The 17,981-nt window shown below is 40.4% G+C and overlaps 1 protein-coding gene across 1 annotated transcript; it reads left to right on the top strand.

Annotated features, from left to right (window-relative positions):
- The first annotated feature begins 518 nt into the window (after window positions 1-518).
- LOC113037718 (gastrula zinc finger protein XlCGF57.1-like) lies at window positions 519-17,562 on the top strand. The gene is made up of 2 exons (XM_026195063.1): window positions 519-1,058; window positions 14,814-17,562. The coding sequence occupies exons 1-2, from the start codon at window positions 974-976 to the stop codon at window positions 16,397-16,399; spliced, it is 1,671 nt and encodes a 556-aa protein (XP_026050848.1). The 5' UTR covers window positions 519-973; the 3' UTR covers window positions 16,400-17,562.
- The last annotated feature ends 419 nt before the right edge of the window (window positions 17,563-17,981 follow it).

Raw genomic sequence — 17,981 nt, forward strand, 5'->3', positions numbered from 1 at the left:
AATGTGCTTGGACACAGAGCTCTGTGAACAGCCAGCCTCTTTTGCAATGACCTTTTGTGTCTTGCCCTCCTTGTGCAAGGTGTCAATGATCGTGTTTTGGAGAACTGTCAGGTCAGCAGTCTTCTCCATGATTGTGTATCCTACAGAACTAGACTGAGAGATCATTTAAAGGCTTTGCAGGTGTTTTGAGTTAATTAGCTGATTAGAGTGTGTCTTCAATATTGAACCTTTTCACAATATTCTAATTTTCTGAGATACTGAATTTGGGATTTTCCTTATTTGTCAGTTATAAACATCAAAATGAAAAGAAATACAAATTTGAAATATATCAGTTTGTATGTAATGAATGAATATAATATACAAGTTTCACTTTTTTAAAATGGAATTAGTGAAATAAATCAACTTTTTGATTATTTTCTAATTATATGACCAGCATATATTGTGATTCTAAAATGCAGCAGTGTATGAAAAGGACCTTTATTTTGATCGGGTGATATGACGTTATAAGACTAGGCCGGGCTACTCCTGCGTCTTTTCTAGTTGGGAGAAAGGTTTATGTTTTATACTTCTAGCGTGTTTACATCGATGTAAACCCCTACTTATACAGTATCTTAATATTGTGATTATAAAATGCAGCAGCGTATGAAAAGGACCTTTATTTTGATCTGGTAATATGACGTCATAAGGCTGCGCCGGGCTCCTCCAGCATCCTTTCTAGTTGGGAGAAAGGTTTATGTTTTAGACTTCTAACGTGCTTAAATCGATGTAAACCATCTATATTGTAGTATTTACAGGCGATTTTATCCGACATTAATAAGTCTGTTACACGTTGGTAACAGAAGAAGGTGCGTATCTTTTCGAGACTGCATCAAATCACTTCAAATTAGCTTGGATTAAGTGTTTCTTTCTGTTAGTTATTTTGATCTCAATTCTGCTCAAGTGTGCGAACACAAAGCCCTCGTTCAGTGTAAAGATGTGGTTTGTTAAAGAGGAGACTGAAGACTTGAGGATCGCAGACTCTTTTAGAGTCAAACGTGAAGATACGGAGACACAAACAGGTTGGTTTCTATCATTTCATCTTCATTAAAATGTGTACTTCTACAAAAACGAACGATGTTTTTGAAATAAATGTCACTAGTGCTATATTTAAAGCCTTTTATTTTACATGGAGCAACACATTGTATCAAAAACCTTTACAGATTGTTTTTTCTTATTTCTTTTAATTTAGTAAGAAATCAAATAGTTGCTGGACAATAACCAGTAATTTGTATTCTATAATATTGTTCCTAATGACAGTTTTATGATTTATAGATGTTACCATTTTATGGTTTATTTAGAGAGTTCTGTCACAATCTTTTCACTCCGCGTTGCATCTCGGGAAGGCTACGCTATCCGTTGCCATGGTTACCTCTCAACTGATTATCTTCTTTTTTTTTTTTTTAAACAATCGTTAATTCTTCATCGTATCGTTTGCTGGGAAGACAAGCTATTTCATCGCACTGCACGATCATTTTTCATCTCGTAGAGTTTGGTTTACAGTGTTTACCTGATTAGCGTGTAAACCGCTGCCTCTTCAGCTATCATATGGTAGATTATACAAATAAAGTGTTTGTTCAACAGGCTGACAGAAGTCCATCCATTTCTTTGTCGGAAACTTTTAAACTACAAAGTATAATTGTCATTAGGGATGCACAATATTGGATTTTGCCGATTTATCCGATATGATGATAATTTTGAACTAATTTTGGCCAGATGTCAAGACCTGTATATAATTATTTTTATACATTTATAATTATATTTTGGTGTCATGTTAAAAGTGTCATGTTTGTTTATTTTTTTTTTTTCAAAATTTTTATTTTTTTAAATGTAAACTATAGATCTGACCTTTTAAATGAAAACATACTCATGATTTTATGGCATCAATTTACTGCTTTATCTAATCAGACACAGTCTAAATATCGTGTAGTTTACTTTAATGAGAAGTGGGCCGACAGCGCCCCCTACAGATTAGAACATTCATATCGATCATATACTCATCACGTCCGTCTATACGTGCTTTCACAGATTAAAAACAGCGATCCAAAACAATGAATCTAATCATCATTCAGGCAAAACTTTGCTTCAAGAATCAGAGATTGTGGCTCACATTCAGAGAACCGTCACAAACTCGCTGTACTTTTATATTTATTTCAACAAATGACAAGCAAAACCAAATCCCTAGGAGCTTGTGAACCGTTTTGTAGAAGTTTAAAGAGCTGGTTTAATGCACTAAGACAGCTGATGCTAAACACATGCAGTTGAACCAGAATATTAACATGACGTGTTAAAATGTTAAACGTAAAGTGTTCTCCTCTCTATAAAACCGTAATGTAGAAAGCGCTTCTGGATTAAGACAGTGATATTTAAACCCATCCCCTGGGGGGGGATGGGTTATAACTGACAGTTATCATCGTCTGCTATATTTGCCTTTTATTTATTAAAATACATGCAATTGGTTGATGAAACATTTATTAAAATTAAGATAAAATTTGTACAAAACGAAATTAGTTTTTAAGAAAGGTTTTCTACAAAGCAACATTTTATGAAGTGGTAAACATCATGTCTGACGATTTACAAAACTTCATTAAGTGGTAAAAACCATGTCTTCCGATATATTGCGCATTTTATGATCCTATCTAAAAAATGAAAATAATTTTTGATAAAAAATATTTTAATGACACGGTTTTGGCGGTTATAGAGTTCTAATGACGCTGTTCAGCTATAACCGCCGGTCTCATGGTTATATACGAACCGTCACACCCCTAACGTTAACAAGCATTATAACAGAAAGTTGAGTGGAAGGAAAAGTGTGGAGGAAAAAGATGCACAACCAACCGAGAGAACCACAGTCTTATGAGGATTGTCGAACAAAATTGATTGAAGAATTTGAGTGAACTTCACAAGGAATGGACTTAGGCTGGGGTCAAGGAATTTGGCTAGAGTTGTCATATTCCTCTTGTTAAGCCACTCCTGAACCACAGACAACGTCAGAGGCATCTTACCTGGGCTAAGGAGAAGAAGAACTGGACTTGCCCTGTGGTCCACAGTCCTCTTCTCTGAAGTAGCATATCAGACCCAAAGCAGACAAATTATAGATTCGATCAGGACCGTGGTTGAATCATGAGGAACCGAATTCCACAGAAAGGCAACAGGATGTTGTAAATCAACTCCTAGCACCACAGTCTGAAGAAAGATAACCAACCAACTCTTTGACCTTGTTCTTTCACTTTAGTTTCTTTTCTTTTCCATTTGAGAGTTTTGTGTTCTGAGTTAAGTGACCCATACTCAGAATTTGTGCTCTGCATTTAACCCATCCAAAGTGCACACACACAGAGCAGTGAACACACACACACACACACACAGAGCAGTGAACACACACACACACACACACACTGTGAACACACACACGGAGCAGTGTTCATCATTTATGCTGCGGCGCCCGGGGAGCAGTTGGGGGTTCGATGCCTTGCTCAAGGGCACCTAAGTCATGGTATTGAAGGTGGAGAGAGAATTGTACATGCACTCCCCCCACCCACAATTCCTTCTGGCCCAGGACTCAAACTGACAACCTTTCGATTGAGAGTCCGACTCTCTAACCATTAGGCCACGACTTAAGTTTTGTAACGCCGTGTCTCTAGTCTAACCTTGACTGCCTGTTCAACTTCAACCAGTCCACAACTCCGCATTGTCAGCCAACGCCCAACCACCGGCTTCTCAAGACGTCACTTCAACGACTACTGAACTTCCAGCCAATCAGCAACTTCGGGAAACCCCTTTTTCAACGACAACAAAGGGAACCCCCTTTACACAGGAGACGCAAGTAACTGCTCCAGACTCACATCTGTATTTGTGTATCTAATATAACTTTAACCTCATTGAGGAACTTAATGAATGGGTTAATTAAGTAATTGATGGTTGTTCACGTCTATGCAATTTCATGTATTGCTGTAAACTTGGGATTTCACATTTTTTTTATTCTCTTAAACTCGTTCTTTCCTAACTTTCTCTCTTCCTGTAACTTAATGTGTGAGTGCATGTGCTTTATGTGTTAGATTAGTTTATATGTCTTAGATTTATCTAATAAAGCCTTATTCATATTGAAAAGAGAAGTATCTTGTTAATGTCTTAAACTGATGTCCTTATTACTGTGCTAATTAATAGTGTTTTCACTATACTTTGGATATTAATATCCATTGCAGAGTTGATGTTATACAGGTCATTCAATGAATCGCTGGCCGTCTCAGTGATCGGCCGTAAAGACCCTTTTAAAATCTTAAATTATTACATTTGAGCTAAATTGACCTGTTTCCCTTACTCAGATGAGAAGTTTTGTATTTCGTTTGGAAACCAAGGTACTAGAGTCTGGAGGAAGGCTGGAGAAGCTCATAGCCCAAGCAGCTTGAAGTCCAGTGTTAAGTTTCCACAGTCTGTGATGATTTGGGGTGCAATGTCATCTGCTGGTATTGGTCCATTGTGTTTTTTGAAAATCAAAGTCACTTCACCCGTTTCAATAAATTTTTGAGCACTTCATGCTTTCTTCTGCTGACCAGCTTTTTGAAGATGCTGATTTCATTTTCCAGTAGAATTTGGCAGCCCCTACCAGGTATTGGGTTTTTTTGTTAAATGTGAGCCAAAATCATCACAATTAAAAGAACCAAAGACTTAAACTACTTCAGTCTATGTTCACTGAATTTATTTAATACACAAGTTTCACAATTTGAGTTGGGGGGGGGGGGGGGGGGGGGTGAAATGCTCATTTTCACTCAATATCCTGTTAATCTTGAGTACCTATAGAGTAGTACTGCATCCTTCATAACTCCAAAAAGTCTTCAGTTTTATTATATTTATAAGAGAAAGATAGTCTGTACCGATTTTTCCCGGAAAAACACGACCGGCTGGAGGCGTGACGTGTGGGCGGAGCTAAAGAATCACGAGCACCAGTAGGCTTTTGTGTTGAGAGCGTTTGGAAGCTGTGACATTACCGTGAGGAAAAAAACATCATCCCAAACAAACCATAGCTAACAGTCAGATTCAGCGTTTATTTATGATCCAGAATCAGATCCAGAGGCTGAAATTGAACAAGAGCAGCAGCAGCAACGACTACAGCAGGACGTCTCTGTAGTATGTATTGAAACTGTATATATTTATATAAGGAAATTCCGCTCCATCTAACGTCACACAGAGCCATACTCGAAAAAAAACTTTCCGAAACTTGTGACAAACCGGAAGGAGTATTTTTGGAACAGAAATACTCCTTCAAACGTACAACTTAATTTTTGAAACTTTGTTCATGTTTAGCATGGGAATCCAACTTTAACAGTGTAAAAAACTCAGTATGCATGAAATAGCATTTCACCCCCCCTTTAAATTACTGAAATAAATAAACTTTTCCATGACATTCTAATTTATTAAGATGGACCCATACATGGTTATACGGAGAGCATATGTTTAGCAGTGAATTGTAAGTCAGGTCTGCTCCATGGACAGTGGAATTATTAGAGAATACAAACAAGAAAAACAAGAAATTTGTATATAAATATGGTATTAAAAAAGTAAGATAAAAAAAGAATAAAATTCTTATAAAATAAAATGTGCAGGACACTATGCTGTAGAATAAATATTTGGTTGTACAGGGTATTTACATAGCAGCAATAGAGGTAGTAAAAAAGAAAAATATAGAAAATGTTGTGTGCTAGTGACAATGTCAGTATGTTAAGTATCTTATTGAAAATTAAGTGAGGTCATGTAGAGGTTAAGAGACTGAGTTTGAGTTTGGCAGCCTGATGACCTGAGGGAAGAAGCTCCTCCTAAGGCTCTCAGTTTTTGCCATCAAGCTATGATAGCACTTACCAGATGTCAGTATTGATATCCAGCAGAAAGGGGAGAGCAGACCCTGAGATACAGCACACAACTTTCCTCAGCTGTCGCAGATGTTACAGTCTTTGCCTGGCTTTTTCTGGTGAAGTCCGAGTCCGTTCCTCTGAGATGTTTACACCAAGGTACCTGAAGCTGCTCATCTTCTCCACAGTTGTCCCGCTGATCATAAGAGGAGTATAGGGCTGCTGCTGTCTCTTCCTGAAGTCCACAATCAGCTCTTTAGATTTGCTCACATTCAGAGAGAGACCGTTGTCCTGGCACCAAGATGTTAATTTCTCTACCTCATCCAAGTATGCAGCTTCACTGTTGTTGGAAATGAGGCCCAGAACCACAGTATCATCAGCAAATTTAATTACAGATGTGGAGCTGTGCAAAGACACGCAGTCATGTGTGTAGAGAGAGTAGAGCAGGGGACTCAGGACGCAGCCCTGTGTTGCTCCTATGTTCAGGGTGATGGAGTTGGAGGTGAACTGGCCAACTTTCACCACTTCAGGTCTACCAGTGAGGAAATCAAGAATCCTATTGCAGAGTAAAGAATTCAGGGCGAGGTCCTTGAGTTTGAAAGCTAGCTTGATGGGGACTATAGTATTGAAAGCTGAGCTATAGTCATAATAGTAGCCTTACATGTTTCCCAATGCTGCTGTCAATGTGCTTGAGGAAAGAGTGCAGGACATGAGAGATGGCTTTCTCAGTAGATCTGTTGGGGGGATAGGCAAACTGAAGAGGGTCCAAAGTATCAGGGATGGAGGAGCAAATGTTATTTTTTTTATAAGTTTCTCAAAGACCTTTGAGAAAGACTGTTGAAGTGAGAGCAACTGGACGATAGTCATTCAGGCAAGTGGGGTTATTGTTCTTAGGTTCAGGGATGATGACTGATTTATTTAAAGGAGGTGGGAACCACAGAGGTAGCAAGGGACTCATAAAAAATAGATGTAAACAAACCAGCGAGCTGATCATCACAGGACCTCAGAACATGGCCAGAAATCCCATCAGGACCTGCTGCTTTCCTGACGTTCCTTCTCTTAAGATCCCTCCAAACCTCGTCCTCGCTTCCTGACGCGCTAATCAATTGACTTGGGCTGCCTCGGTTGCATTGAAAGCGGCCATAGAAAGAGTTTAAATCATCAGCCAGCGACGGGTCTGCTCTCACAGCTGCAGAGGATTTGTTTCCAAAGGCACAGATGTTTTTTAGTCCTTACCACATGTGTTGGGAGTCATTGAGCTGGAAATGTGACTCAATAAGTTCCCTATATCAGTCTTTGGCGGCTTTTACTGCCTGTCGGAGATCATATCACAGTGTTTTGTACTCGATCATGTTCCCCGGCAAGAGACCGGCGTTGTACGCAGCAGTGTGTTTGTTTACTGCTGCAAAGATTGTTCTGTCCACCCACGATTTCTGATCTGACAAGATCCATATAGTTATTGTATCCATGGCTTGTTCGGTTAGCGTGTTTACAAAGCTTAATGCTACATCCATGAACTCGCTGATGTCAGAGGAACTCACTCGGAACATGTCCCAGTCTACGTCATCAAGAGCCTACTATAGCATGGCTTTAGAGTGGGTGGACCAACGCGTCACCACCCTCTTCACCGGGGAATCTTGAATGAGTCTTTGTTTATATTCTGGTGTGAGGAAATTGGCGGCATGGTCTGATTTGCCAAAAGCCGTAAGTGAGTGAGCTTTGTAGGCACTCTTAAATTGAGAGTAGCAATGATCCAGTGTATTCAGTCCTCTGGTTGGACAGGATACATGTTGATAAATGTTCTGCATAACCTGCCTGAGGTTGGCTTTTTTAAAATCCTCCACGGTGATAGAAGCAGCGTCAGGATGTTTGTTAATGTAACCACTGAGCATAAAGTGAAGCTTAGACAAAGCCAAGCTTGTGTCTGCCTGTGGTGGAATGTAGACAGCAGTAACGATGATCGATGAAAACTCTTGGGCAGATAGAATGGATGGCAAATAATGGATTAATGTTCCAGATGAGGCGAGCAAGAGTGCGACTGAGTGGAGATATTCTTGGGGTCACACCATTTCTTGTTGATCATTAAGCACACTCCACCACCTTTGGATTTACCTGCCTCAGCTGATCTGTCCATCAGTAAAACTGAGATGTTATCAGATGCCATTAGAGCATGGTCTGGGACAGAAGATTTGAGCCATGTTTCAGACAAACAAAGGATGTTACAGTCCCTAATGTCCTGTTGGAAACTTATCCTGGCTCTAAGATCATCACTTATTCTCGAGAGATTGGACATTGGCAAACCGAATGCTTGGCAGAGGAGGGCTTTGTGCTCTTTTTCTTAGTCCGTTGCGAATCCCAGTGCGTTTCCCACAGTGTTTCTTGATCCGTCCCCTCACGTGGTTATTCAAGTGGCCATTGTTCATCTCGGCGTTCTGGATAATCTCAGATGGCCACGATGAGTTGGAGGATAAAGTGTCCTGAAACAGGTAAATGAAGTGGTGTCCAATGTCCAAAAGTGTTCCTTTGTAGAAAGTGACCAGTGCAGATGATATGCATGTAAAAAGAGAGAACAAAAGAGAGTACAAAAGTAAATAAAAACATAATCTAAGCGGAGCGACCTGGACATCATCCAAACTCAGTGGCGCCATCTTGCAATGTGTGGTGTCAGATATATCTTGTTGATAATCGCCTCTAAAAACATTGATAATATCGTCTACCTAAGCCCCACCTCCACCCCGTCCCTGCTGTGATAACATTGCCAACATGAAACACACACCATGGTTAGTTTGGTCTTAATTACTGCCAAAAGTTTGGTTTTACTTTTCTTAGTTTGTGTGTAAACTAACAGAAAACTTTAGCTTTGCTGTTGCTAATAATTTTCTCTGGTGAACCAATCAATGGACCCGCTTTAGTTTTCCTGCCATCCAGTTACAGGATTAAGATGCTGTCATCTTCCTCCTTAATATGTCTCTTTCACACCTGGTTAGGACTAGGAGCACATCGAGAGTCATGTATTTTGACTTATGAAGTGCTTTTAATACTGTCCAACCTGCGCTTCTGAGGGATCAGTTGTAGTTCATGGGGTGAACCATAGCCTTTCTACCTGGTTACTGGATTACCTCACAAAATGTAGTTTCATAACAAGGTTCGAGAGAAGCACGTCAGATACTTAACCTAATTAGCACAGGTGGAACCACTCAAGATAATCAACCTTAGGGTATAAATACAGCTGAATCAGCCTACCTGTCTCCATTGACGGTTTATCAGCATGCTGGTTCGCTTCGTCTGTCACCTTACCACGGACCCATTTTTCGTACTAACGAAGAAAGCTTCACCGGGGATTTATAAGACCTGCTGCTTTGCCGGACCCGCGATCTTTCCTACCCAGTCAAACACGGCCATTGAGCAGCATTAAGCGTTATCGCGACAGCTGCTCTCCTCATCAAGCCACAAGTCGTGACAACCGTGCAAGCTCCGAGCTCGCCTCGCTCGACACAATGATCATGCCGCCCGAGACCGAGCTCTCCTCGAGCTGGAATCCAACCAGCCTGGGCCACACCCAAGTTCTCACCACAGCAAGCCTCTCACTTCCCGTCGCGGCTCAGCCTTTCACACCGGCGTTAAAAAAAAAAAATCCTGAATGCACCTTAAGTCGCTGGATTAAACCGTCGGCTAAATGCTTAATTCAGGACCAAATTATTTAGGAACTTCTTATTTAGTGATCACTCAAAATTCATCTACAAAGCATCTGCCCTCGTGTTTTGACGAAGGATAGCAAGTGGGAGTAAAATTACTGTTGCCTTTTCAGGACCGTAATATGAAAAACAGGCAAGTAAATATCTTTAGAAACCACTTAGAATCGAATAGCACATAACTGCTATTAACCCATTTGCTTGCAAGCATCGCCTACGGCCCCAGTTTATTATCGTTTCACTTCAACAGCACGTTAAACTTCACTCTGACTTGATCTGGATGAACCGTGCATGAATTGAAAGTCTAAAGACTCTGGCTTCGATATTTGACCAATATTTCAATAAAACATCTTTTCAGTGACAGTTATTTAGTAAAATATGTCAGGAATACGATTCCTATTCCTGAATGGGAAAACATCGAAGTGTCAGCTCGTGGACTAACGTTGATAATGTATCTAGTCAGAAAGAATCATGAGCAGAAACATTTTCATTTTGGGTATGTAATTTCTGTCTCCATGCAAAATGGGCATCCGAAAGCAAGTAGCCTTTCCTGTACCTCCTCACTGCCGCAGCAGTGTCTCCCCCCGCAGGAGCCTTTCCTGTACCTCCTCAGTGCAGTATCTGCTCCCGCAGGAGCTTTTTCCATATCTCCCCATTACCACAGCAGTGTCTGCTCCCGCAGGAGCCTTTTCTGTATCACCCCACTGCAGCAACAGTGTCCACTCCCGCAGGAGCCTTTTCTGTATCTCCCAACTGCCACAGCAGCGCCTGCTCCCAGGAGAATAAATAAACCCGCATTTGGTCTTGCAACGAGAACTGTCCCAGTAGAGCTCTTACGTTTTCTCTTTTGTCCAGTGAGCATAGGGTCCCACAGCGTCGCAGTGTGAGAAAATCTCCCGGTCAAGCTCTCATTTTCTCCTTTCCTGTTTTCTTTTTCTGTCCAGTGAGCATTTGGTCTCACAGCGGACTCAGCGAGAACTTTCCCGGTAGAGCACTTACGTTTTCTCTTTCGTCCAGTGAGCATTGGGTCTCACAGCGGACGCAGTGTGAGAAAATCTCCCGGTCAAGCTCTCATTTCCCTCTTTCCTGTTTGCTCTTTCCGTCCAGCGAGCATTTGGTCTCACAGCGGACGCAGTGAGAACTTTCCCGGTAGAGCACTTACCTTTTCTCTTCCATCCAGTGAGTATTGGGTCTCACAGCGGACGCAGTGTGAGAAAATCTCCCGGTCAAGCTCTCATTTTATCTCTTTCCTGTTTTCTCTTTCTGTCCAGCGAGCAATGGTCTCACAGCGGAGAAAGGCACAAACCCGCCTGATCAGTCGCTCCAAATTACAATTGCTCCCCGTTGCAGGCCAGCAGGGCCTGTCAGTCCAGGTACAGTGAGCCGCCATCACGGGCCCACTGGACAAACATTCAGACCCTTTCTCAAGATGCCAGCCCGCCAAACATTGCACTCATTTGTCGGGGGGGGGGGGGGGACTTTAGTTCGGCGGCTGTCCTCTGCTCTTTAGCTTTTTGGGGGGTACTCTAGGTTCGGGCCATTCCCGAGCTCGGAGCCCCTTCCCCGGACAGCACACCAAATATGCATTATAATACTTCAGTTAATTATATGTTAGTGTGAACTCGTGAAATGTAGTTTCATAACAAGTTTCGGGAGAAGCACGTCAGATACTTAACCTAATTAGCACAGGTGGAACCACTCAAGATAATCAACCTTAGGGTATAAATACAGCTGAATTTGCCTACCTGTCTCCATTGACGGTTTATCAGCATCCCCCTTCCGCCCCATCTCCTCCACTAGAGTTCATTTTACACTTTTATATACGGGGGGGTACTCTAGGTTCGGGCCATTCCCGAGCTTGGAGCCCCTTCCCCAGACAGCACGCCAAATACGCATTATAATACTTCAGTTAATTATATGTAAATGTGAAGTCGTGAACCGACCATAGTACATGAGGGCTCGTGACTATTACCCCTCTTTCACACCGCAAGCGTGAGCAGCGTGTATTTTTTTCGGCATCCATGTTAATCAATGAGTGCATTCACACCGGGACCAGGAGCAGCGCGTGAGCGTCAAGCAGGAGCGTCGCGTGAACAGCGTTTCGGCGCGCGGTCTATTTTTGCTGTGCTGCTCACGCTCAATTAAAGTGAAAGCACACTTTTGATGGACATGCTATCAACAGAACTGATCATCGTGAACAACAACCAGTACTTCCAGATAATACAAATGCATTTTATTAGAAGGGACATCTATGGATTGATCTGCTGGTGCGGCAACATTCCCACCCACTTTATGAAACAGTTTCATCTCTGAGAAGCTCCTTCAGTGACAGACTGTTACATCCTAAATGTCTGAAGGAGCGATACCGAAGGTCTTTTCTCCCTACTGCTATTAGACTTTACAATCAGTGCTGCTCCCAGTAAACAAGTTTACCATAATAATAAATTTGTCAATTACTATAATACACATTGCTAGTATTGATTTTTTTTTTTTTAATTTGCAATGATAATAATGTACTTTTTTTGCAATAGCAATTGTGAAACTGTGCAATTATAATTTTAAATCTAGTGCAATTTGTTTGTTTGACAGTAATTATTGTTATTGTTGTCATTTTACAGATATCTTTGAGTATTTGCTATATATACGCACTTACTTTTCCTGCTGTAGCATGGAAATTTTCCCATTGTTGGATGAATAAAAGTTCGTCTTAAATTAAAAACATCTAGTTGAATATTGCACTGAAATGTGCGCTGAAGGAATTTGCATATTTGAATTATACCAGTCATGCTTGTGGTTTTTCATCATTATACAGTCTATTTAAATAAATATTCAGAAACACATGTAGTGCTGCTTTTTTCTGTTAAACTTTTATTAAACTGCAGATCAAAGTAGAATAGGCCTATACCCTGAATAAGGATAAATTATATTGGAACGCATCTCCAAAATAATCACATATACAGATGCACGTTGCCATTACAGTAGTCAGTCCTGAATAACAGGCAAATTAATTTTAAAGTGAGGTTACAAAAATGATTCAGTCAAGATCATTGAGGGATTTTCTTTTCTTTTGTTCTTTTACATTAATGACTGGCAGCAGTCCAGATCAGTCCAGTGTTCATGTATATAAGAGGCGGCTTGCATGTGCTTCGTGTGTGTGAAAACAGAAAACCGTGCACGTTCTTCATTCTTGCATGCCAAAGGACTGTATGGTGACTATGGGAATATGTAAAATATTTTTTTGCAACATACTATACCATACTATCATTGGTCATTTATTTACTGATAATGTCAATAATTGTCCTATACCTGACTGTTGACATCAACATCACGATACTTACGAGACATAGTCGATAAACAATAATATTGTCACATCGCCCATCCCTAGTGTGAGTAAAGCCATAAAGGCATTTACTGCCACCTACCACATCCTACCTACCCACATGACAGCTGAAATAAAATGTTTGCTAAATCTTTTTTAGCAATGTGCTGTTATTAGATTCTGCTAAATGTGCACCCTCTAGTACATGGTAGAACCAGGCCTGATTGGGTTACTCGCACCTGTGCGCTCAAGTTTTTTTTTGTTTTTTTTACGTGTACAAAGTAATTTTCAAATGTGACAGTTCGATGTGCTTAAATCCTGACCAAAATTCTGGGACTGCTGTTTCTCTGAAAAACTGAATATAGACGACAATTCTATATAAAGGCTGATTTTATCTAAAGGTACAGTATTGTTCAAAATAATAGCAGTACAATGTGACTAACCAGAATAATCAAGGTTTTTCGTATATTTTTTATTGCTACGTGGCAAACAAGTTACCAGTAGGTTCAGTAGATTCTCAGAAAACAAATGAGACCCAGCATTCATGATATGCACGCTCTTAAGGCTGTGCAATTGGGCAATTAGTTGAATTAGTTGAAAGGGATGTGTTCAAAAAAATAGCAGTGTGGCATTCAATCACTGAGGTCATCAATTTTGTGAAGAAACAGGTGTGAATCAGGTGGCCCCTATTTAAGGATGAAGCCAACACTTGTTGAACATGCATTTGAAAGCTGAGGAAAATGGGTCGTTCAAGACATTGTTCAGAAGAACAGCGTACTTTGATTAAAAAGTTGATTAGAGAGGGGAAAACCTATAAAGAGGTGCAAAAAATGATAGGCTGTTCAGTTTGTGAGACGACCCCCAAACTCTGAATTCAAGCCACAGTACACAGTGAAGACAGTGAAGCATGGAGGTGCAAGCATCATGATATGGGCATGTTTCTCCTACTATGGTGTTGGGCCTATTTATCGCATACCAGGGATCATGGATCAGTTTGCATATGTTAAAATACTTGAAGAGGTCATGTTGCCCTATGCTGAAGAGGACATGCCCTTGAAATGGTAGTTTCAACAAGACAATGACCCAAAACACACTAGTAAACGGGCAAAGTCTTGGTTCCAAACCAACAAAATTAATGTTATGGAGTGGCCAGCCCAATCTCCAGACCTTAATCCAATTGAGAACTTGTGGGGTGATATCAAAAATGCTGTTTCTGAAGCAAAACCAAGAAATGTGAATGAATTGTGGAATGTTGTTAAAGAATCATGGAGTGGAATAACAGCTGAGAGGTGCCACAAGTTGGTTGACTCCATGCCACACAGATGTCAAGCAGTTTTAAAAAACTGTGGTCATACAACTAAATATTAGTTTAGTGATTCACAGGATTGCTAAATCCCAGAAAAAAAAAATGTTTGTACAAAATAGTTTTGAGTTTGTACAGTCAAAGGTAGACACTGCTATTTTTTTGAACACACCCCTTTCAACTAATTGCCCAATTGCACAGCCTTAAGAGCGTGCATATCATGAATGCTGGGTCTTGTTTGTTTTCTGACAATCTACTGAACCTACTGGTAACTTGTTTGCCACGTAGCAATAAAAAATATACTAAAAACCTTGATTATTCTGGTTAGTCACATTGTACTGCTATTATTTTGAACAATACTGTAGGTGTGTTGGAGCAGGTGTCAAGGTGCTCCTTCAGGAGTTTGACACCCTTGTTTTATGTCCAACCAGTTATTCTGGGTCAGACTTTTTTAATAGGGATTTGATAACTGCCAGCTTGAAATTATTTGGGATATGCTAATAATATTGAGAAGTGGTGTGCATGTTGATTTTTTTAATGCTTTATCCACATATATCTAAATGTTTTTATGTGTGTTGCTTTGTGCCATTAAACACATTAAACTTTATTTTTCTGCTTAGGGCTGAGGGTGCTGAAGGAGGAGGGTCAAGAACTGAATAAAAGGGAAATTAAGTATCAACATCATTCATTAATAACAGGAGAAAAATCTTTAAGTTGCTCACAGAACGAAAATACTTTGTCACGAAATAGAGCTCAAACGACTAGTCCAACTAGTGGTCATTTCGATCAACATGGAAACCTTGATGTCAACATGAGAATTCACATAGGAGACAAGCCATTCTCCTGCCAGCAGTGTGGGAAGAGTTACACCTCGAAAGGAAGTCTCAAAGATCACATGAGAGTTCACACTGGAGAGAACCCTTTCACCTGCCAACATTGTGGAAAAAGTTTCATTCGAAAAGGAAACCTGACTGTCCACATGAAAATTCACACTAGAGAGAGCCCATTCACCTGCCAGCAGTGTGGGAAAAGTTTTGTTCAGAAAGGTAGTCTTAAATCCCACACAAGAGTTCACACTGGAGAGAGTCCTTTTATCTGTCAACAATGTGGAAAAAGTTTCACTCAAAAAGGAAACCTGAAAGTCCACATGAGAATTCACTCTAAAGAGACCCCATTCTCCTGCCAACAGTGTGGAAAAAGTTTCACTCAGAAAGGAAGTCTTAAAGATCACATGAAAATTCACACTGGAGAGAACCCTTTCACCTGCCAACATTGTGGAAAAAGTTTCATTCGAAAAGGAAACTTGAAAGTCCACTTGCGAGTGCACACTAGAGAGAGCCCATTCTCCTGCCAACAGTGTGGAAAAACTTTTACTCAGCAAACAAGCCTTAAAATCCACATAAGAATTCACACTGGAGAGAAGCCTTTCACATGCCCTCAATGTGGAAGGAGTTTTACACATAAAGGAACCCTTAATAACCATGTGACCACTCACACAGGAGAGAAGCCATTTGTATGTAGTCAGTGTGGAAAGTGTTTCCGATTTACGGTAACCCTTAAAGACCACATGAGGATTCACTCGAGAGAGATCCGTTTTGTATGCCATCAGTGTGGAAGGAGTTTCACAGACAGAAATGATCTTAAGAACCATGTAGTAACTCACATCGGAGAGAAGGCTTTTATGTGCCATTACTGTGGGAAGTCTTTCAAAAACAATGCAAACCTTGAGGTTCATTTAAGAATTCACACTGGAGAGAAGCCTTTCAGCTGCACTCAATGTGGAAAGAGTTTCACAGTTAAAGGAAACCTTGACATTCACACAAGGGTTCACACTAAAGAGAGGCCTTACAGATGCCTTCGGTGTGAGAAGAGTTTCACATATCACACGGACCTGAAACGTCATTTGCTAACTCATTCTGGAGAGAAATTCCAGTGTTCTGAGTGTGACAAGGGGTTTCGAAAAATAAGCAATTACAGAAAACACTTGGATATGCATTCGGGAGGAAGACCATTTAATTGTGTTAAGAGTAAAAGAGAAATCCTAAAACTCTCATCACACTTAGATTTACATTTGAAAAGTCATGCATATGTGAGACTGTATTCTTGTTCTTTTTGTGGAAAAAGCTTTAAATGGCTCCGCAATTTAATATGCCACCAGAAGAGGCGCATCTGTGAGAAATCAAAGCTGCGTTTACGCCGCAGATGACTGTGGCCCAAACTTGATTGTCTGCTCAAATTATTATTTTTTAGTTTGTTTACATGACATTTAAAAAAAATGGTATAATACTGAAATCAGTATGTTGTAGTCGTGTCTACATTCATAGAGCATTTATTTATGACGTAATACGTTTACACTCCTCGACTTACAGATTATATAAAACTGTAAGATTGGATTTAAATATGGGCTCTGACTCTGTCACTCAAGGTCATTCTCAGAGTCATCCCTAAGCCACTCTTATATTGTCTTGTACCCACATGTGCAATGGCAATAAAGTAAAATCTAATCTAATCTATTGTCTTGGCTGTATTTAGGGTCATTGAAGTCTGAGTGCTCTGGGCAGGCCACATCTGTAAAAAGTCATCAGGCTCTGAAGTCAAGTGAAGTGAAGTGCAAGATCACATTTTCAGTATCTATCTGGAAGTTTGCTGCAAACTTGGAACTTGGTCCATTTCACATTCATTTGTAATTTGTTTCATCCACTGCCTACATGATAGCAAAACATGTCAGTCAAGCCTCTTCTGAATATAGATTCAAAGTTGTTGTTTTTCTGAGCATTGGGTTTTCCACAATGTGGTGGGGCTATCGACCGACATTGATATTTTATGTCCACCTGATAGCTCGGCAGGCTATTATAATCGTAAATGTTTTTACTCTGGCATCCTACAAAGTGTGTTAGACCATTGACTGAGGTTCTGGGAGATTAATCAGAATCAGAATGAGCTTTATTGCCAGGTATGTTTACACATACGAGGAATTTGTTTTTGTGACAGAAACTCTGCAGTGCAACAGAATGACAGCGACAGGAAAAAAAATACAAATAAGTAGGTAAGGAATGACAATATACAAATTTACAATGAGGCCGGATGTGGTACTCTGGTTTGAAGAGGGAAAAAAGATCATCCTCATAGAACTTACAGTCCCATGGGAAGAGGGGTGTGAACAGGCCTTTGAAAGAAAGAGCACCAAATACCAAGACCTGCTGCATGACTGTAGGGGGAAAGGATGGCAGGCTTGGCTGTTCCTGATCAACCCCTCCTGGCCAAGGCTACATTCACTTAAGGTGAATGAAGGAGAGAACCATTTTCGGATGTATTTGTAATATAATAGCAGATATTATTTTTTTTTTAAAAAGCATTTATGTATGTACAGGTATATTATGAGCAAAATTTAAGTGTACACTAATTCTGTGTGTTAGATAAATAAGTGTATGTGTATATAATAGTATAGTGTGTTCCACAGTTATTATCAAGTGTTCATTAGATGGATTGCCTGAGGGAGAAACTGTTCCTGTGTCTGGTCGTTCTGGTGTTCAGAGCTCTGTAGCGTCGACCAGATGGAAACAGTTCAAAGAGGGAGTGTGCTGGATGTGAGGGGTCCAGAGTGATTTTACTGGACCTTTTGCTCACTCTGGATAAGTACAGTTCTTGAATAGAAGGGAGGGTTGTACCGATGATTCTCTCTGCAGTCCGGACTACCCTCTGTAGCCTTCTGAAGCTGAGCTGAACCAGACAAGTTATAGGAGTGCAGAGGACAGATTCGATGATGGTGGAGTAGAACTGTTTCAGCA

Source organism: Carassius auratus, chromosome 20 (assembly GCF_003368295.1).
Source record: "Carassius auratus strain Wakin chromosome 20, ASM336829v1, whole genome shotgun sequence".
NCBI lineage: Eukaryota > Metazoa > Chordata > Actinopteri > Cypriniformes > Cyprinidae > Carassius > Carassius auratus.

What these genes read in the sequence shown, in the direction of transcription:
- LOC113037718 (XM_026195063.1), top strand. Translation starts at nt 974, where the DNA reads ATGTGGTTTGTTAAAGAGGAGACTGAAGACTTGAGGATCGCAGACTCT. An exon ending in AGATACGGAGACACAAACAG is followed by an intron (nt 1,059 to 14,813) that starts GTTGGTTTCTAT and finishes TTTTCTGCTTAG; the next exon opens with GGCTGAGGGTGCTGAAGGAG.